The sequence below is a fragment of the Poromitra crassiceps genome (genome assembly GCF_964638095.1).
Source record: "Poromitra crassiceps genome assembly, chromosome: 8".
NCBI classification, from domain to species: domain Eukaryota; kingdom Metazoa; phylum Chordata; class Actinopteri; order Beryciformes; family Melamphaidae; genus Poromitra; species Poromitra crassiceps.
In genome coordinates, this window is record NC_139629.1 from 51,331,459 (window position 1) to 51,353,958 (window position 22,500).

The 22,500-nt window shown below is 49.6% G+C and overlaps 1 protein-coding gene across 5 annotated transcripts in view; it reads right to left on the reverse strand.

The window, feature by feature from the left end:
- The window catches only part of LOC310781422 (IQ motif and SEC7 domain-containing protein 1-like), a gene marked incomplete at its 5' end in the record, with an annotated part of 183,383 nt that overhangs the window by 11,453 nt on the left and 149,430 nt on the right, over window positions 1-22,500 (reverse strand). For 4 of the 5 annotated variants that reach the window (XM_083642048.1, XM_083642047.1, XM_083642046.1 and 1 more), the window contains 6 exons: window positions 1,965-2,104; window positions 5,301-5,467; window positions 7,062-7,184; window positions 7,685-7,846; window positions 9,711-10,993; window positions 11,485-11,764. In XM_083642048.1, the coding sequence (XP_083498174.1) occupies window positions 1,965-2,104; window positions 5,301-5,467; window positions 7,062-7,184; window positions 7,685-7,846; window positions 9,711-10,993; window positions 11,485-11,764 (2,155 nt within the window). Of the gene's footprint in view, window positions 1-1,964; window positions 2,105-5,300; window positions 5,468-7,061; window positions 7,185-7,684; window positions 7,847-9,710; window positions 10,994-11,484; window positions 11,765-16,646; window positions 16,748-22,500 lie in introns of those variants that run through there. The other variant, XM_083642049.1, reaches the window with a different exon arrangement.

Here is a 22,500-nt window from a genome sequence, read left to right on the forward strand (position 1 = left end):
AATATAGTGTTACACTGTCCCATAACATGTAGTGTTACACTGTCCCATAACATGTAGTGTTACACTGTCCCATAACATGTAGTGTTACACTGTCCCATAACATGTAGTGTTACACTGTCCCATAACATGTAAATGCCATCTCCCCTGCTTATCAAGGGGCACGTTATGGCGTTGCGTTTGGGGACAGTGCAGCTATGTTAAAGGGGCTATGGAGCCACACAGTAACACACCTTCATAACGTCTAGGGGGGTTTTCTAACATAGGGACGCTCTATTGATCGATTTGACAGAGTCAGCAATGATGTTGGAAAGAAAACACATTTTCCCACATGAGCCGACTCTGAGCAGCACCACTGGGCCCGATTATGACCGAATGGAATTCCAATGTGGTTTTTATGTTCAGGTGTTTTCCTGAACGTCCTCCCGGGCTTTTCATTTGGCTGCTAAATGCTGATGAGAGATCATTTTTCAATAGTGCAGCAGCAGCAGCAGCAGCAGCAGCAGCAGCAGAAGATAGTCCATCACACTGGTGGTGGTGGTGGTGTGGGAAGCAGAACAAAGTCCAAAATGCAAGACAAGCATCTCTGGGGAGCTGCACAGGTTAATCACACTCTTAACCTTCACGCAGGAAGGAGACATCACACTGCCTGAAAGAACAGTGTTGGAAACGCTGCGCTCCTCGCTGGTCCTCAGGGGGCGCTGCAGCAAAGTCAAGAGGAAAATGCTGGCTCCAGCCCCGTACGAGAAACACATAAATCAAAGCAACCATCGTATTGATGCTTATTGAATCAAGCGAGTAATGCAGTATCACACGTGATGCTCAGTTAGAGTGGCGTTGCAGCATTTAAGGAGACAAGCACTTCAGCCACTAAAGCGTTTTCTCCCTCTGCCTGTAATTGGGTTGGGACTATAACGTGCGGTTGGGACTATAACGTGCGGGGAGGCTGGCGAGGCCTCGTTCCTCATCAGACTGCGGCGCGGGCGACACCCTCAAGGGCTCCGGGAGCGTTCAAAGTCAGCAGCATGAAGGTCTCCGCTCAGACACCTGCTCTCTTTCTTCTCAGCACCCGGCTGCACAAAAGACTGAGCCGAGTAAGTCTGCCCCCTCTCCTCCTGCTCTTTGAACACGGGACAAAGACCGGTGCCCTGTACATCCAGGAGGCTCGAAAGTCAGGAGAAAAGGTGACATTAGACCGTGTTAATAATAATAGCGCTAACGCTAAGTGATTCTCAGCAGAGAGCTGCGTCAAACAACTGTCAACTTTATTGGCAGCCATAGCAGTGTTGTTACCAGCCGAGACAGTGAGTCTGCGTGTCTTCAAGGCAACATGTAGTCCTGGAAACACCTATTGTAGCAGGAAGTACCACAGAAGTGGCTTTGAGTACTTTGCCAGGTGTTTTTATGTCTGTGGACAGATTTTGCGATAGCGTCAAAACCAAGATGCAAGATGGAGTCACCAAACTTGACGGGTATGTAGTTGGCATCAAACTGAAGGCTGAGTTCAAAAATGGGTGCCGGCCCCCCACATTTGCCCCCCGACCCCCACATCTGCCCCCCAACCCCCACATCTGCCCCCCGACCCCCACATCTGCCCCCCCAACCCCCACATCTGCCCCCCCAACCCCCACATCTGCCCCCCGACCCCCACATCTGCCCCCCCAACCCCCACATCTGCCCCCCCAACCCCCACATTTGCCCCCCAACCCCCACATCTGCCCCCCAACCCCCACATTGGTTTGTAAGTTGCGGGCATCGTGGCTGGTGTGATCCCATCGCAAGATGGTCTCTGTTTTTATTTGATCGTATTTATCCCCCGTTTTCTTCCCAGTTGTACCTGAACAATCCCCCTGCTGTCCTGGTCGTTGCTCCACCCCCTCTGCCCATCTGGGGAGAGTTGTAGACTAGCACACGCTTCCTATATTTTGTGAACGTATGTAGTCGAATGGATGGTGAACGTCACTCACTGGTTTCTTTCCCACAATGAGCTTCTCGACCTTCTGCACCTGGGACACGTGGTCCTCGTTGGTCTTCAGCTCCCGCTTACGGATCCTCTCATAGATGCCAATGAGAGTCTCCCTGGGGATATCCTCCCCGTCGTCCACACCTACGCACAGGGAGGAGTTGAGCTACTGCATATAGTATGCAAATCAAACATACACAATAATGTACATACACGCATGGACAGGACGGACTGAAAAAACAGGACATAAAAATCAAGGTAAAACCGTTCACAACATTCAAATTGGTTTTATTTTTCAGATTAGCAAAGCGTGGAGAGAGGAATCAGTTGCTTATTTTTCAGTAACTGATTTTCCTCATTATTTGCACAAACAGTATATGTGTACAGTATGGTTCAAAAATGTCTATGTGGCTTACAGGTATGTCAATACATCAAATATGTAGCGTGCAAAATGTATGCAAATAGATTTTTTTTTGCATGCTCTAAGAATAAAATATATATTATATTATCAAAGGGCAATGACTTTAACACATGAACAAAATGTGACACTCTAGTTCTGTGTAGACCAAAAACAGAAATGTCTGTCACCACCTCCACATGCTACAGCCTGGTGACACCACCTCCACATGCTACAGCCTGGTGACACCACCTCCACATGCTACAGCCTGGTGACACCACCTCCACATGCTACAGCCTGGTGACACCACCTCCACCTCCACATGCTACAGCCTGGTGTCACCACCTCCACATGCTACAGCCTGGTGACACCACCTCCACATGCTACAGCCTGGTGACACCACCTCCACCTCCACATGCTACAGCCTGGTGACACCACCTCCACCTCCACATGCTACAGCCTGGTGACACCACCTCCACCTCCACATGCTACAGCCTGGTGACACCACCTCCACATGCTACAGCCTGGTGTCACCACCTCCACCTCCACATGCTACAGCCTGGTGTCACCACCTCCACCTCCACATGCTACAGCCTGGTGTCACCACCTCCACCTCCACATGCTACAGTCTGGTGACACGGTCACCACCTCCACCTCCACATGCTACAGCCTGGTGACACCACCTCCACCTCCACATGCTACAGCCTGGTGACACCACCTCCACATGCTACAGCCTGGTGTCTCCACCTCCACATGCTACAGCCTGGTGACACCACCTCCACATGCTACAGCCTGGTGTCACCACCTCCACATGCTACAGCCTGGTGTCACCACCTCCACCTCCACATGCTACAGCCTGGTGTCACCACCTCCACATGCTACAGCCTGGTGTCACCACCTCCACATGCTACAGCCTGGTGACACCACCTCCACCTCCACATGCTACAGCCTGGTGACACCACCTCCACATGCTACAGCCTGGTGACACCACCTCCACATGCTACAGCCTGGTGTCACCACCTCCACATGCTACAGCCTGGTGTCACCACCTCCACCTCCACATGCTACAGCCTGGTGTCACCACCTCCACCTCCACATGCTACAGCCTGGTGTCACCACCTCCACCTCCACATGCTACAGCCTGGTGTCACCACCTCCACATGCTACAGCCTGGTGACACCACCTCCACATGCTACAGCCTGGTGACACCACCTCCACATGCTAAAGCCTGGTGTCACCACCTCCACATGCTACAGCCTGGTGTCACCACCTCCACCTCCACATGCTACAGCCTGGTGACACCACCTCCACATGCTACAGCCTGGTGACACCACCTCCACCTCCACATGCTACAGCCTGGTGACACCACCTCCACATGCTACAGCCTGGTGACACCACCTCCACATGCTACAGCCTGGTGTCACCACCTCCACATGCTACAGCCTGGTGTCACCACCTCCACCTCCACATGCTACAGCCTGGTGTCACCACCTCCACCTCCACATGCTACAGCCTGGTGTCACCACCTCCACCTCCACATGCTACAGCCTGGTGTCACCACCTCCACATGCTACAGCCTGGTGACACCACCTCCACATGCTACAGCCTGGTGACACCACCTCCACATGCTACAGCCTGGTGACACCACCTCCACCTCCACATGCTACAGCCTGGTGACACCACCTCCACATGCTACAGCCTGGTGACACCACCTCCACATGCTACAGCCTGGTGTCACCACCTCCACATGCTACAGCCTGGTGTCACCACCTCCACCTCCACATGCTACAGCCTGGTGTCACCACCTCCACCTCCACATGCTACAGCCTGGTGTCACCACCTCCACCTCCACATGCTACAGCCTGGTGTCACCACCTCCACATGCTACAGCCTGGTGACACCACCTCCACATGCTACAGCCTGGTGACACCACCTCCACATGCTAAAGCCTGGTGTCACCACCTCCACATGCTACAGCCTGGTGTCACCACCTCCACCTCCACATGCTACAGCCTGGTGACACCACCTCCACATGCTACAGCCTGGTGACACCACCTCCACCTCCACATGCTACAGCCTGGTGACACCACCTCCACATGCTACAGCCTGGTGACACCACCTCCACATGCTACAGCCTGGTGTCACCACCTCCACATGCTACAGCCTGGTGTCACCACCTCCACCTCCACATGCTACAGCCTGGTGTCACCACCTCCACCTCCACATGCTACAGCCTGGTGTCACCACCTCCACCTCCACATGCTACAGCCTGGTGTCACCACCTCCACATGCTACAGCCTGGTGACACCACCTCCACATGCTACAGCCTGGTGACACCACCTCCACATGCTACAGCCTGGTGACACCACCTCCACATGCTACAGCCTGGTGACACCACATCCACCTCCACATGCTACAGCCTGGTGACACCACCTCCACATGCTACAGCCTGGTGACACCACCTCCACCTCCACATGCTACAGCCTGGTGACACCACCTCCACCTCCACATGCTACAGCCTGGTGACACCACCTCCACATGCTACAGCCTGGTGACACCACCTCCACATGCTACAGCCTGGTGACACCACCTCCACCTCCACATGCTACAGCCTGGTGACACCACCTCCACCTCCACATGCTACAGCCTGGTGACACCACCTCCACATGCTACAGCCTGGTGACACCACCTCCACCTCCACATGCTACAGCCTGGTGACACCACCTCCACATGCTACAGCCTGGTGACACCACATCCACCTCCACATGCTACAGCCTGGTGACACCACCTCCACCTCCACATGCTACAGCCTGGTGACACCACCTCCACCTCCACATGCTACAGCCTGGTGACACCACCTCCACATGCTACAGCCTGGTGACACTTCCCGGTACCAGACAATATTTTGATCAGACAGTGTCGTGAATATAAAGCTTCCGTTACCTCGCAAGTTCTTCACGAAGTCCTCCAGCTTCATCTTCCTCTCCGGCTTGACGTTGGGGCTGTACATGTCAGTGTTGAGGAGGATGATGGCGAAGGCCAGGATGAAGATGGTGTCGGGGTTCCGGAACTGCCGCACCACCGTGGGGTTACAGATGCAGTAGCGCTGGCTAGAGACACGACAAGGGGGTACAAAATCACACTGGATCATGGTTGCATTTTAAAAACCAGGGGTGTAAAATGGGGTGTAAAAGATCTGAACACAATGTGAGCCAGACTACCGTCAGATGTGGTCAGGAAGTTCTGATCACATCCTGATCATGATGCATTTGCACCTTGAATTAGTATGCATTTTTCCTTATGCAGACAACTTATCCAGATACAGGTCACATTTAAAAACTAGGTGTAAACGGGGTGTTAAGACTAGGAGAAACTGTGGCTTTCTTCACATGCAGTTGTCGTAGAAATTGAGGAAAAATCACATGCGTACTTCATGGCACAATTCAAACGGGATCAAAAAATGATTGGCTTTCGCCGTGAAGCAGGAAGTGAGTTCGACTTTGGCTCGACTTTGGCTCCCCATAGCGGTCGTCAGTGTCACTGGTCACACCTACTGAGTCACTGCTACATTTACTCGAGCAGAAGTAATGCTAGCATCTGCTCCCTTTATGCATCAATAAATCACCCAGACAAATACACTTGTGAGGAACACCAGGAGCAGTGACGCTTTCAAACGCATTTTAAAAAATCTATAAAAGATGGTAGAAAATACTTAAAAATACTTTATTTGGGTGTGTGTGTGTGTGTGTGGGGGGGGGGGGGGTGCGTTTGTTTGTGGCATAGATTACGTTTTCAGAAAATACATTCAGCATCTACAGCGATTCATGTGTTTTCCCACCCAGGTGGTAGAGAAATCTGGGGCACCAACGACAGACATCTCCATTACCTCTCCAGCTCCCTCTACCTTCTACAGTTTCCCGATTAACTTTATATCCTCTCCTACAAAATGACCCTTCAGCCAGAGGCAGAACTCGGCTGCTCGGAGTCCTCTCTGAACTTCCCTACAGCCGTGCAGCAGTCTCTGACACAGGGGACAATCTGTTGCCAAGAAACTCATTCTTCACCTTCTTTTCAATTGTGGTTGACAGACATGACCTCTGTTATACGGATGGAGAGACTCAGGTTCCTGAGGACCAACTCACTTAAAAAATTGTCGGCCATCTGGGACCTGTTTCTGGCCTACCTTGATGAGGTTAGGGGCGACGGGTGACTCGCCCTGGCTGGTCTCTCATGGACCCCTTGGACAATATCTCTTATAAGTACATAAGCATATTAAGCACCACGTTGTAATATTGAATGTTGATAATGGTTTTTTTCTCTCTCTGTGTCCGAGCCTGTCTATGTGTTTTGGTCGTGTACTGTTCAGGAACACATTTTTTTACGATTTTCTTTTATATCCTCTCTCTCGTTCCAATACTTAATTTTTTATTTTGTGACCTGTCTGGTTTGAATGGGTGTGCTGCTGCTTTGATGTAATTTTTCACAGTTTCAAATGAAATCCTAAATTATTTTGAGTGATTTGAGTGATGAGTAATAGTTGTTTATCAAATTTTATTTGGCATTAGTAAATAAAAATAGAAGTGTACAGAGTGATAAGAGTGATAACATGCGTTATAGAGGCTATTTTGCACGGATATGAATACAGGTGTGCCTTGAGATTTTGGCCCTTTGGTGTGTCCTCGGTTGAAAAAGCACTGGTCTAACCTGAAGGCTTCGATGAGACGCTCCACCTTCTGGGCTTCCCCCTGGACACGGATGTGGTTCTGGAATTTCCTGAGGGCCTCGTCCAGCTCCATGCTCTGGAAGTCCATCTCATCCACCACACAGCTGAAACACACACAGAGGATGACTAAGAGGACGCTACCACATCCTAGAAAATTTAAACAAGACGACACACCACACCGCACCAGTTTTCCTGCTCGCCAGTAATTCTTTGATCTCTCACAGGAACGCAAGACTCTTTTAAGACGATATCTCTCTCCCTGTGATTTCTAGTTGTATTCAAACACAACCGGTCGACCTTATCACCTGCGGGATCTTAATGAGTTGGGTTGAGGGTGCTTTTGTGCCAGGTCTCATTCTGCGTCTCTTTTTCTCTTATTAAATTCTCTACAGTGATGGCTCCTCTTTCAATGAGCTCTCATTTCACTGGTCTGCTCCAAATGACTTCAGTATGTTGTTGGTGTTGGCGTGTATGGGGAGGGGAGTTTGGACACTAGATTTAGACATTTTAATACATTTATTGCATAATTGTATCTGTCTTCTGATGACTTTGATGCACTCTTGTTTGACAACATAGGGGGAGGTTAATCAAAGATCATGCTCACTCCAGAACATCTCTGTTGAACTGTTTCTGTCTGTTGCCGAGGAATTCTCCAATCATCTGCCGGCTCAGCCCCTTCCTCTGCAGCAGGAAATGAGCCACGCCCACCGGTGTGTCGGGCACAAATCCCCTCTCAGTCAGGTACTGGACCCCCTTCTCTGGCTTCCTGAAAGATGGAAAACATGGACAAGGGCTTCACTTTTCTCTCATTCTCTGATTTATCCTGATACATGCAGGATGCCAGAGAGAAACATCTGCTTAGTCTTTAGACTTGTTGAGGCAAAGTAGATGAGTAACAACGTCTTTACTTGGTACTCGGGTATCGGCCCCCCGAAACCCTGGACTCGCCCGCTGCCAGCCTAGGGTCGCACAGCGCACAATCGCCTGCGCGGCATGCACAGCGCACAATTGCCTCAACTTCGCATCGCTGATGACATCACTGTCACTGATGATGTCACAATGCCTATGACATCATCAGTGCCTATGACATAATCAGTGATGTCATAAGATGATTTTGGTCAATAATGATGTCGCTGATGACATCAGTGATGATGTCATAGACATTGTGACATCATCAGTGGGACAAAAATTGAAACAGACAAACATTGGCCACTTGCTCCCTTGCAGGAGGATGGATGAGGATGAGGATATAGTGAACACAAGGTCGGTGGCCATGACTGTTGGTGAGAGTTGATCATTGTACATTGCCTCAAAGCTGCTTCAACACACAGACACACAATCACAATCACAATCACAATCACACCAAATAACAGGCATCATGTCACTGAAATGTCACGCATCTCTTTTGTATCAAACTAATCTCACAGCAAGTTAATGGAAATGTCCTCCTTAGGAAATAGATGGTTCATTTTCAACTACGGCAGATAAAGTTTCTCTGCCAGAATTGAGAAACAAAGGGGTCAAATTCAGCCTTAAGGTCCTTACACATCGGGAGCGTTTTTTTCGTGCGATTAATTCGCAGGTCAATAATATTTTCCGAACCTATATCAGTCAATGCAACCGTGCACACCAACGGCGAAGTTTCGCTGAACGTTATTGCGGTCTTTATTTTTTCGAACCACGGTCGATTTTTCAGAAATTCGCTTCAGACGTGTACACATCTGTGGCTGTGATTGACAGGTGGGTCAAAACTCGCATCACAATTTCGTGCCGTATATTCGCATCGCTCTTGATGTGTAAGGACCTTTACAATCAGTCTTTATTACCTCTGCCAAAGAGGTTATGTATCTGCTGCCGTTTGTCTGTCTGTCTGTTTGTTTGTCAGCAGGATTACAAAAACTTTTTTCATGAAACACATGAAACTTGGTGGAGGGTGTAGCACGGGCCAAGGAAGAACCCATTGCATTTTGGATCCAGATCCAGACTCGCGAACAAGCACTTGGCCTTGTTGGAGAGGTCTGTGCTCTCCAGGAGAGGTCTGTGCTCTGCAGGAGAGGTCTGTGCTCTCCAGGAGAGGTCTGTGCTCTCCAGGAGAGGTCTGTGCTCTCCAGGAGAGGTCTGTGCTCTCCAGGAGAGAGGTCTGTGCTCTCCAGGAGAGGTCTGTGCTCTCCAGGAGAGGTCTGTGCTCTCCAGGAGAGGTCTGCTCTCCAGGAGAGAGGTCTGTGCTCTCCAGGAGAGGTCTGTGCTCTCCAGGAGAGGTCTGCTCTCCAGGAGAGGTCTGTGCTCTCCAGGAGAGGTCTGTGCTCTCCAGGAGAGGTCTGTGCTCTCCCAGTGCCCTTCTGCTATTATTAGTATGCAGTCAAGTACTCCTCACAAATCAAATGATGTTCTTAATTCCTTTTGATCGTGCAGAGAGGTCTTTTGATCGTGCAGAGAGGTCTTGCCAATCTTTCTAACGGGCATGAATGAAATTGATTGCAGTTGATTCTGCACACTTAGCGAGTGAATGTGATGATTGCAGGACACATCTGTTTTTCCACAAGGCGTCTGTCTCTACCATATCATCCACTCACTGGGACCTAATGACTCCCCCTGGTGGAGCGTCTGCTCCATCACAGCTGAGTACCTACTTGTTGAAGAGGTTCAGGCCGATGCGGTAGTGCCTCTTGCGGATGACATCGTTACTGAAGACGGGCGAGTCCCAGCTGTTGCGCGTCTCTTTGTGGTACGTCTGCTTGCTGAGCGTCTGCTCTCGCAGGCTGTCTCTGGACGACGACTCCGAGCTGCAGTTGATGGTGTCGTTGGAGTTGGACGTGCTGTTGATGCTGTCGTTGTCCCCGTCGGAGAAGTCCGACTCGGACTTGCTCTGCCGGTTGGCTGAGCCGTTGATGGCGAGATGGCTCTCCAGCTGCCGGTGGCGGTGGCGCAGAGGCGCCTCGTCGTCCCGGGACGGCGCTCGTGGCGGGGGGCCGTGGGAGATGTGTTTGGGGCTCGCCTGGGACGACGTCACGATGTGGCCATGGGGCTCGTACACGGGCGGCCGTTTGACGGAGCTGCGCTCGGACCGGTCGCTGAGCTCTGCCGAGCTGTCGCTGGGCGGCTCGATGGTCAACAGAGGGAGGTGGTCCATTCTAAGACGCTGCTCCTGGCACTCCAGAGAGGGAGTGCTGCGGCAGCTGGTGTCCGTGTCTCGGCCCTCGTCTTTCGGGTCCATAGGCCAGTACTCCTGGGACGAGTTGACCGAACGCAGCCGCAGGTCCGATTCCATGCTGGAGGGCTGGTCGCCTGACCTCGACCGAGCGATGGAGGGGGCCATATCCTCCTCATCGATGAACAGAGTAACGTCACTGTAGGACGCCAGCATTTCATCGTGCACGCGTCCAGAGGCTCCGCGGTGAGGCTTCACCTGATACGACACTTCCCTCTCCACCTCAGGACAGCCCATGATGGCCTCTGGGTCAGGTCCCTCGTCCCCCTGCAGGCTGCGACAGTTCAGTGCATCGTCTATAGACTCGGCCAGAGACTTGACCTGTCTGGAAAAGGCGTCCTCCAGCTCCGTGATGGCATCTGTTAGGTCACCCTGGGTGGCTGGGTGAGGCGCCAAGTTGGCCTGTTGGTGGACGTCCATGTCTCCGCATTCAGACTGCACCATGGACAGTGGGGAGCCGTCCTCCGTCATGGACACCTGCCTCCCTTCAAAGTAGGAGCTATGGACCTTCTCAGGGCCCTCGAAGGAGAGCTGCATCCTCATGTTGGACAGAACGATGCGTCTGGACATGCGGTTCTCAGACATGGAGCTCCGGAGACGTTCAAAGTTCTTGTTCATCTGGTACTGGCGGAAGGCCGTCTGGATGGTGCGGGCCGCATGCCGGGTTATGAAGCGTCCCCCATATTTACGCTCCAGCATCTCCACCTGAAGAAAAGAGGGAGCCGATGAATGAAGGGGATGTGCCCTCCCAGCATGCATCACTGTGACATTCTAACAACAACGCCTCCACCTGCATTATCTGCATCGACTCACGCAGCGACGTTTCAGACAAATAAACCGACAAATGAGAACAACCTAAATGTGACGTTCAGGAGTGTAATAATACCAGCTATAGGTTAAAAAACAACAACACAAGAACAGGTTTTTTCATCTGATGGAAAATTGCACGTGACAAAATTCTGCATTAACAACAAAACTCTGCATAAACGAATGAAAGTGAACAAGCAAAGCGAGAAACTCCATTAGGCTTAAGCGTTACGCTAACTCTATAGTAAGGCATTCTGCAGGGCGGCAGGCTCTGAGTACCTGCTTGTCCTGGAGCTCAGCAGAGGGGTTAGGGTTAGGATTAGGCTCTGAGTACCTGCTTGTCCTGGAGGTCAGCAGAGGGGTTAGGGTTAGGGTTAGGCTCTGAGTACCTGCTTGTCCTGGAGGTCAGCAGAGAGCTCATAGCTCTCAGAGAGCGAGCGCGAGCGCTTGATGGCCTCCTCCTCTGCCTGCTTGCGGAGGATGGACTGCGAGTGCTGGAGCTTGGCCCTGCGGGGCCTCTGGGGCCCGGGCTGGACCCCGTGGCCGTACAGCGGGCTGTCAAAACGCTCCGGGCTGATGGCCGAGCCGTGGGTCACTGGCCCCCGGCCATAGGTGGCTCCGCCGTCCAGGGAAGGGCCACTCTCATTGGGCCGTCCGTCCCCTTCCACACTGCAACGATGGAAGAAAACCTCGGGTTACCGACAGTCAGATAATAAGAATCTGAGACAAAGAGATTTAATTTTCCACCTGCTAAGGAAATAGCCAACGACAATTCAATTTGCTGACAGATTGAGAGTGAGAATGTGATTCAGACATCATTTATCTGATCCTCCTTACCAAGTACAGTCAGAGTAAAAAGGACATTTGAGGGACTCATGGCCTGTCAGTTAGCGATGCACCGATATGAACATTCTGGCCGATACCGATAACCGATATTAACATTGGTGTTAGGGCTGATAACTGTAAACACTGTGTGTTAAAAGTTATGTCTTTAATAGTAATAATAAGTCATTCTTACCCTATAAATTATATATTGCCTATAAATCATAAATTATATATTGCATTGTTTCCACTCAATATGAAAAATTTTATACCGATAACCGATATTAACATTGCTGTTATTTTGCTCATCGGACCAATACCGATATATACAAAAAATATGAACATCAGCATTGTGCATCCCTACTGTCAGCCTAATACTATGAATCATGAATGAATGAATGAATGAGTGAGTGAATGCTGCATAACTCTGTTCAACAGCAGCTTTTAGAAAGGAAATTCTTAAAAACACTAGTGTCGTCCATTAGTGAACATGTAAATGATCATATGGCACGAGAAAAGTGAACTGCAGAGAAAGAGAGGACAGAGAGAGAGGTGTGTGTGGTGAAAGAGAGGACAGAGAGAGAGAGAGAGGTGTGTGGTGAAAGAGAGGACAGAGAGAGAGAGAGATGTGTGTGTGGTGAAAGAGAGGACAGAGAGAGAGAGATGTGTGTGGTGAAAGAGAGGACAGAGAGAGAGATGTGTGTGTGGTGAAAGAGAGGACAGAGAGAGAGAGAGGTGTGTGTGGTGAAAGAGAGGACAGAGAGAGAGAGATGTGTGTGTGGTGAAAGAGAGGACAGAGAGAGAGAGAGATGTGTGTGGTGAAAGAGAGGACACAGAGAGAGAGAGATGTGTGTGTGGTGAAAGAGAGGACAGAGAGAGAGAGGTGTGTGTGGTGAAAGAGAGGACAGAGAGAGAGAGATGTGTGTGGTGAAAGAGAGGACAGAGAGAGAGAGAGGTGTGTGTGTGGTGAAAGAGAGGACAGAGAGAGAGAGATGTGTGTGTGGTGAAAGAGAGGACAGAGAGAGAGAGATGTGTGTGGTGAAAGAGAGGACAGAGAGAGAGAGATGTGTGTGTGGTGAAAGAGAGGACAGAGAGAGAGGTGTGTGTGTGGTGAAAGAGAGGACAGAGAGAGAGAGAGAGAGGTGTGTGGTGAAAGAGAGGACAGAGAGAGAGAGAGAGAGGTGTGTGTGGTGAAACAGAGGACAGAGAGAGAGAGGTGTGTGTGTGGTGAAAGAGAGGACAGAGAGAGAGAGAGAGAGATGTGTGTGGTGAAAGAGAGGACAGAGAGAGAGAGATGTGTGTGGTGAAAGAGAGGACAGAGAGAGAGAGAGGTGTGTGTGGTGAAAGAGAGGACAGAGAGAGAGAGAGATGTGTGTGGTGAAAGAGAGGACACAGAGAGAGAGAGATGTGTGTGTGGTGAAAGAGAGGACAGAGAGAGAGAGGTGTGTGTGGTGAAAGAGAGGACAGAGAGAGAGAGATGTGTGTGGTGAAAGAGAGGACAGAGAGAGAGAGAGGTGTGTGTGTGGTGAAAGAGAGGACAGAGAGAGAGAGATGTGTGTGTGGTGAAAGAGAGGACAGAGAGAGAGAGATGTGTGTGTGGTGAAAGAGAGGACAGAGAGAGAGGTGTGTGTGTGGTGAAAGAGAGGACAGAGAGAGAGAGAGAGAGGTGTGTGGTGAAAGAGAGGACAGAGAGAGAGAGAGAGAGGTGTGTGTGGTGAAACAGAGGACAGAGAGAGAGAGGTGTGTGTGTGGTGAAAGAGAGGACAGAGAGAGAGAGAGAGAGAGATGTGTGTGGTGAAAGAGAGGACAGAGAGAGAGAGATGTGTGTGGTGAAAGAGAGGACAGAGAGAGAGAGAGGTGTGTGTGTGTGGTGAAAGAGAGGAGAGAGAGAGAGAGGTGTGTGTGAACTGTAAACACTGTGTGTTAAAAGTTATGTCTTTAATAGTAATAATAAGTCATTCTTACCCTATAAATTATATATTGCCTATAAATCATAAATTATATATTGCATTGTTTCCACTCAATATGAAAAATTTTATACCGATAACCGATATTAACATTGCTGTTATTTTGCTCATCGGACCGATACCGATATATACAAAAAATATGAACATCAGCATTGTGCATCCCTACTGTCAGCCTAATACTATGAATCATGAATGAATGAATGAATGAGTGAGTGAATGCTGCATAACTCTGTTCAACAGCAGCTTTTAGAAAGGAAATTCTTAAAAACACTAGTGTCGTCCATTAGTGAACATGTAAATGATCATATGGCACGAGAAAAGTGAACTGCAGAGAAAGAGAGGACAGAGAGAGAGGTGTGTGTGGTGAAAGAGAGGACAGAGAGAGAGAGAGGTGTGTGTGGTGAAAGAGAGGACAGAGAGAGAGAGAGATGTGTGTGTGGTGAAAGAGAGGACAGAGAGAGAGAGAGATGTGTGTGGTGAAAGAGAGGACAGAGAGAGAGATGTGTGTGTGGTGAAAGAGAGGACAGAGAGAGAGAGAGGTGTGTGTGGTGAAAGAGAGGACAGAGAGAGAGAGATGTGTGTGTGGTGAAAGAGAGGACAGAGAGAGAGAGAGATGTGTGTGGTGAAAGAGAGGACACAGAGAGAGAGAGATGTGTGTGTGGTGAAAGAGAGGACAGAGAGAGAGAGGTGTGTGTGGTGAAAGAGAGGACAGAGAGAGAGAGATGTGTGTGGTGAAAGAGAGGACAGAGAGAGAGAGAGGTGTGTGTGTGGTGAAAGAGAGGACAGAGAGAGAGAGATGTGTGTGTGGTGAAAGAGAGGACAGAGAGAGAGAGATGTGTGTGGTGAAAGAGAGGACAGAGAGAGAGAGATGTGTGTGGTGAAAGAGAGGACAGAGAGAGAGAGATGTGTGTGTGGTGAAAGAGAGGACAGAGAGAGAGAGAGATGTGTGTGGTGAAAGAGAGGACAGAGAGAGAGAGATGTGTGTGTGGTGAAAGAGAGGACAGAGAGAGAGGTGTGTGTGTGTGGTGAAAGAGAGGACAGAGAGAGAGAGAGAGAGGTGTGTGGTGAAAGAGGACAGAGAGAGAGAGAGAGAGGTGTGTGTGGTGAAACAGAGGACAGAGAGAGAGAGGTGTGTGTGTGGTGAAAGAGAGGACAGAGAGAGAGAGAGAGAGAGAGATGTGTGTGGTGAAAGAGAGGACAGAGAGAGAGAGATGTGTGTGGTGAAAGAGAGGACAGAGAGAGAGAGAGGTGTGTGTGTGGTGAAAGAGAGGACAGAGAGAGAGAGAGGTGTGTGTGGTGAAAGAGAGGAGAGAGAGAGAGAGGTGTGTGTGGTGAGAGAGGACAGAGAGAGAGAGAGAGGTGTGTGTGGTGAAAGAGAGGACAGAGAGAGAGAGGTGTGTGTGGTGAAAGAGAGGAGAGAGAGAGAGAGGTGTGTGTGGTGAAAGAGAGGACAGAGAGAGAGAGAGAGAGGTGTGTGTGGTGAAAGAGAGGACAGAGAGAGAGAGAGATGTGTGTGGTGAAAGAGAGGACAGAGAGAGAGAGGTGTGTGTGGTGAAAGAGAGGACAGAGAGAGAGAGATGTGTGTGGTGAAAGAGAGGACAGAGAGAGAGAGAGGTGTGTGGTGAAAGAGAGGACAGAGAGAGAGGTGTGTGTGGTGAAAGAGAGGACAGAGAGAGAGAGAGGTGTGTGTGGTGAAAGAGAGGACAGAGAGAGAGAGAGGTGTGTGTGGTGAAAGAGAGGACAGAGAGAGAGAGAGGTGTGTGTGTGTGTGTGGTGAAAGAGAGGACAGAGAGAGAGAGAGGTGTGTGTGGTGAAAGAGGAGAGAGAGAGAGAGAGAGGTGTGTGTGGTGAAACAGAGGACAGAGAGAGAGAGGTGTGTGTGTGGTGAAAGAGGAGAGAGAGAGAGAGAGAGAGAGAGAGAGAGGTGTGTGTGGTGAAAGAGAGGACAGAGAGAGAGAGAGGTGTGTGTGTGGTGAAAGAGAGGACAGAGAGAGAGAGAGGTGTGTGTGTGTGGTGAAAGAGAGGACAGAGAGAGAGAGAGAGAGGTGTGTGTGTGGTGAAAGAGAGGACAGAGAGAGAGAGGTATGTGTGGTGAAAGAGAGGAGAGAGAGAGAGAGAGAGGTGTGTGTGTGGTGAAAGAGAGGACAGAGAGAGAGAGAGGTGTGTGTGGTGAAAGAGAGGACAGAGAGAGAGAGGTGTGTGTGTGGTGAAAGAGAGGACAGAGAGAGAGAGAGGTGTGTGTGGTGAAAGAGAGGACAGAGAGAGAGAGGTGTGTGTGTGGTGAAAGAGAGGACAGAGAGAGAGAGATGTGTGTGTGTGGTGAAAGAGAGGACAGAGAGAGAGAGAGGTGTGTGTGGTGAAAGAGAGGACAGAGAGAGAGAGGAGTGTGTGGTGAAAGAGAGGACAGAGAGAGAGAGAGGTGTGTGTGTGTGTGTGTGTGTGTGTGTGTGTGTGTGTGTGTGTGTGTGTGTGTAAATAGATGCAGCCAGCCATTTCGGAGAAAGTGCTGATCCCACAACTTTCAAGATATACAACCAACATTTCATTCCACACTGTATGCTGATTAAAAAGCTGGCGCGTAAGTGGGTCTGTAATCATTACTATTAGAAATACGACTGTAGAAGTACGTCATATAGATTCTGCTCCAGAGAGTAAAAACGCCACGTCAGACAGTGTCTATAAATTATACATGGTCCGTTAGGGGATTATTACTTCATATAAATACACACGAAACAAAGACGGGGAAAAAAGAGGCTACTCACTCACTCTTACATTCTGCCGCACTAGAAGAGCTTTGCCTAGTGCGCAAAGATCGTCTATTTTCTATAAAATGCCAACTCTTCCTCCATATCTTGTCCACCATTCTTCCAGCCTAGTGAAGTGAGTCCAGAGTGCACCGGCTCCTCCAGGAAATCAAAGTCTACGCCACCTTCACGGCCAATCAGTGAGCGATGCCAGTTGCATCATGTTTGGCAAATAGACGACAAAGTCCAAGTTTAGAGGAGGATGACAGAGCAAATAGACCTTGAACAGTCCCTTTAGAAAGAGCTGAGGCTTCAGGTGTTTGTGCTGCCCACCTGCTCAATGACTTCTCTGTGGTGGTACAGTTCAGTACGTTCACTTTTCACAGGCAGACTAATGTGTTTGAAGTGTGAGGCGACACACCCAGACAATGTACACAAACCACTTCCTTCATGACATGGCTGCAAATCAACATTCAACACAAACAGCCTTCGGGCAGGCAGCAGCCAATCACAAACAGCCTTCAGGCAGGCAGCAGCCAATCACAAACAGCCGTCTGGCAGGCAGCAGCCAATCAGGCTGATGTTTGTGAATCAAATATGGTCAAAAGTACAGAATTATAATAAAGACTAAGGACATACTGAGGCCATTTACACCCGGCGTTAACATGCGTTTTGAGTGATCAGATTACAATCTGATGGCAATCTGATCACCCACAATGGGTGTCCTCTCATACAGTTGCTGTATCCAGATTGAGAGGACACATTGCATTTACACTTGTGTTCAATGTGTACACACAATGCGTGCCTGACCACCTCCGGAGGTGGTTTGGCCGATCAGATTGCAATCCGTCTTCAATGTGTCTTGGGGGCGTTTACACCTGTACTTTCAAGTGGTCGAGCACAATCTGATTGCAATCTGATGGCAGAAAACGCATGTTAATGCCAGGTGTAAATGGCCTACTGTCGCATCTTGAAATCACATCAGATGTATTAGTCTTTCTTTCTTTCTTTCTTTCTTTCTTTTTATTGATTGTAAAACATTGACAGCCTAACAGCACAGAGCATACCAGGCCATAGACATATGAGCATGTGATTATGTGCACACATGTGCACAGTAGATGCTCACTCAAGGTTTACTACCAGATACTTAGTGAAGCCAAGTACAAAAGTAAAGCTCTGGAATGTTTGCTTGCTTCTTTGCCACAGTGCAGAATGTATAATATATATATATATATATATATATATGTCTCACTATCATCTAAACTTTAGATGATAGTGAGACTGTGTTGTGTTTAGATGACAGTGTGGAGACCTTCCTCCCTCTCTGTCAGTGTGGAGACCTTCCTCCATCTCTGACAGTGTGGAGACCTTCCTCCATCTCTGACAGTGTGGAGACCTTCCTCCATCTCTGACAGTGTGGAGACCTTCCTCCATCTCTGACAGTGTGGAGACCTTCCTCCATCTCTGACAGTGTGGAGACCTTCCTCCATCTCTGACAGTGTGGAGACCTTCCTCCATCTCTGACAGTGTGGAGACCTTCCTCCCTCTCTGTCAGTGTGGAGACCTTCCTCTCTCTCTGTCAGTGTGGAGACGACCCGCTCAGGGTCAGCCAATGCCACCATGACACAGGATAACTTGACAGTAAGTGAATGCTAACTGACTCCCTCGGGACTCTAGATGCGCGCAGTGTTCTGATGTGCGGACCGACAGACGGCCACGGGCTTACACACACACACACACACACACACACACACACACACACACACACACACACACACACACACAGACACAGAACCGGTTAAGACCCAGCGAAGATCACACTTCCTGGCATAATCGCCATTGGGACGAATCTCCCCAACCATCTGTCACGACAAAATGTGCCTCTGCCCGTCCCCCCGTCTGCCCGTCCCCCCTGCCCGTCCCCTCTGCCCGTCCCCTCTGCCCGTCCCCTCTGCCCGTCCCCCCTGCCCGTCCCCTCTGCCCGTCCCCCCTGCCCGTCCCCCCTGCCCGTCCCCTCTGCCCGTCCCCCCGGGAGTGAGAGTCACACCTTGCGTTCTGTCACAGCAGCAGAATGCAGATGGCGGTGGTCACTTCTTCTCGCCCTGACAGGTTGTTTTCATGATTTCTTCATTGCATGATTGCTTACTGACCTGGATAACGTGACATTGAGGGAGTGTTTGTGGAATGGTAGTGCACTTGGTATGACCATATTACTACAGGATTAAAAAATGCAAACGGCGATCTGCTTTTTATAGAGTCGAGAGTGGTCCTCTGGGGTTTGTTCCTCAGGGGTTTGTTCCTCTGGGGTTTGTTCCTCAGGGGTTTGTTCCTCTGGGGTTTGTTCCTCGCCCCGTCACCCACAACAACATTCAAGGCAGGATGTCAGAATCAGAAACTACGCCGGCTGGATTTGCTTGGCCCATGGGGGGAAGCTAAAACTAGCATCTTCACTTCACCATTTTGTTCTTCTGCTTCATTTTCTCCCACCCAGGTCTGCAGACTGTGTGTGACTGTGTGGGTGTGACTGTGTGTGACTGTGTGTATCCAGACTGTGTGTGTACTCTCTCCAGACTGTGTGTGACTGTGTGTATCTAGACTGTGTGTGACTGTGTGTATCCAGAATGTGTGTGTACTCTCTCCAGACTGTGTGTGACTGTGTGTATCCAGACTGTGTGTGACTGTGTGGGTGTACTCCCTCCAGACTGTGTGTGACTGTGTGTATCCAGACTGTGTGGGTGTACTCTGTGTATAAGAACGAAAGAAAGACAGACAGACAGAGAGAGAGAGAAAGTGAGAGAGAAAAAGAGAGAGAATATAAGCTTGGCTGTACTTTCCCTCTGAGGTCATCGTCTCCTCCACTCAGGCAGGTCAGTTGTTCACGATGGCGGGAAAAGGGGGAAAAAAGAATTTTAGAGAGCTGACGTTTGACTGTAGTTTGACTGTAGTTTGACTGTAGTTTGACTGTAGTTTGACTGTAGTTTGACTGTAGTTTGACTGTAGTAGGGCGGCTGTAATGGATGTTGAGGGGGATAAGAAATGCAGTCACCTAGAGGCAGAGCAGGGACCTGCATGACATGACTATTGACTCCATAGGAAAGGCTCCTATAAACAAAAGCATGTTACCATGTAAAACAACATGTTGTATCCATAATAGATGGAGAGAGGCAACGCATGAAGGGGGGCAATGATCTCACTGTACAGAGAGCCAAAGTGACCGCCTACTTCCTGCTTCAGCACTGTACCAGAGATATTCATCCGCCATTTATTTTCCCATAGACATTTCGTAAAAAACGTATCCAAACTGTTTTACTTGTTCAAACCAAATGCTTCGGATATATTTAGAAACAGGAGAGACCGCATAACATTTCACTCTGACCAAAACGTTAAAAACAATTCAGATTTTTTTGATGTTGTTTCTTAAAGTTTTGGTCCAAGTGAAATGTCCTATGGTCTCTCCCGATTCGAAATATATCTGAAGCATTTGGTTTGACCAAGTGAATCTATTTTTATAAGCATTTAATGAAACGTCTATGTGAAAATAAATAGCGGAAGAAAATCTCTGGTACAGTGCTGAAGTAGGAAATAGGCGGCGGTCACTTTGCCTCTCAATTAGCAACTAGCACTCGATGGTGTCTGTCCTTCCGTTTAGCGCTTTCCGTCATTGTGATTGTCTTTAGTTATCTAAAGGCATGGATAACCATGTCAGCTCAGCTGGCAGTGATTTTGAGCCATGGGATCCAGGGGGTTTGAGTGGGGGGGTGTGGGGGGGGGGGGGGACGATGGGGGTCGACCATCTCTCTTCCTCCCCCCATTTCCCCCTCTCTCAACACATCCTGAGCCCCTCTGCCCAGGCCTCAACCCCATTCCATCAGTGGGACCTGAGGGAGAAACATTCCTACATCCCGGAAAAGAGGAGTCACATCTAACATGGAGTTCTGGGAATAGAGGATTGCTAATGAAGTGCAGGCCGGAGCTATAGGCAGGGAGCGAGAGAGAGAGGGAGAGGGAGAGAGAGGGAGAGAGAGAGAGAGAGGGAGAGATAGAGGGAGAGGGAGAGAGAGGGAGAGAGAGAGAGAGAGAGAGAGAGGGAGAGAGAGGGAGAGAGAGAGAGGGAGAGAGAGAGAGAGAGAGAGAGAGAGCCGCGGTGAGGAGGAACTCTGAAAACGAAGGCTCGGTGCCCCCCCCCCCCCCCCCCCCCCTGCTCCGACGGAGGAGTCTGGAGAGACCGCGACGGCCTTGCATGTTTTTCCAATCAACTGTGAAAAAGGCTGCTCAACTTTGACTCAACTTGTGTTTTTTAGCTCCTTCCAGAACGAGCAGCGTCATTGAATTACGCATTCGATTGTGAACTTGGGAAAGCCAACGTAATGAAGCGATGCGCTAAATATTTATACAAACATCTTTCAACAATGAGCGAGTGGAGCCTTTCAATCACACACAGCTCTCACCCCACACTGCCCCCGTGTGCCGACAACACATGTGGTCCTCTTAGCAGCTAGCACAACAAAAGCAGATGTCTTCTGCCTCCTCACACTGACACAGAGAGCGCAGACATACAGATGCTGCAAACAGCAGTCTGCACAGCACCACACAGAGGGGAGGGAATGTTTTCCAGGTCAAAGGTTATGAGACCACACAGTGACACGTTAATGAAGTACGAGTCCGGCGTTAAAAGGGAGGAGTTGTCTGTAAACGCTCTCAGGTAGATCATGTGACATCATGTGACATTTCAGCACCAATAACCACACTAAAGGAGGATTTTAATTGCTGGCAAAAGAAAGCCAAGAGGAGGCTGGGATTTACAGTGTAACACAGCTGCACCGGCCAGCAGGTATGTCTGACCAGACAGCAAGAAGAAGAAGCAGAAGCAGAAGCAGAAGAAGAAGCAGAAGCAGAAGAAGAAGCAGAAGAAGAAGAAGAAGAAGAAGAAGAAGAAGAAGAAGAAGAAGGTCACTGGTCAGGTGATGGATGATCTTCTGCATGTTTTTAGTGGGGGTCTATACCGATGTATGGAGGAACCCCAGGGGAGCCCTTTTTGACGAGGTAGCCCACCTGGACAGTAGGCACTGAGGACATGGGGGACACACCCTCAGCGTCCCAGGCCGGAATCGAACCCAGGACCTTCTAGCGGTGAGGCGACAGCACTACCACTGTGCCACCGTGACCCACATAGGACTTGGGTATCTCAGTCTCATCTGACCCGGCCAGAAACACAGTCACAACTACTGAGTGTGTCGCCTCATACAAGGCCTCACTGTTCAATACAATAGCTTCCATCTGCTGGTCCAACTTCAATCCTCTGTCAAGTCATGTGTAGGCAGTTACACAGGTGTTAAACATGTAGTCATGTGTAGTCATGTGTAGTCATGTGTAGGTAGTAGCACAGAGGTGTAGGTAGTAGCACAGAGGTGTAGGTAGTAACACAGAGGTGTAGGTAGTAACACAGAGGTGTAGGTAGTAACACAGAGGTGTAGGTAGTAACACAGAGGTGTAGGTAGTAACACATAGGTGTAGGTAGTAACACATAGGTGTAGGTAGTAGCAGAGGTGTAGGTAGTAACACATAGGTGTAGGTAGTAACACAGAGGTGTAGGTAGTAGCACAGAGGTGTAGGTAGTAACACAGAGGTGTAGGTAGTAGCAGAGGTGTAGGTAGTAACACAGAGGTGTAGGTAGTAACACAGAGGTGTAGGTAGTAACACAGAGGTGTAGGTAGTAACACAGAGGTGTAGGTAGTAACACAGAGGTGTAGGTAGTAACACAGAGGTGTAGGTAGTAGCACAGAGGTGTAGGTAGTAACACAGAGGTGTAGGTAGTAACACAGAGGTGTAGGTAGTAGCAGAGGTGTAGGTAGTAACACAGAGGTGTAGGTAG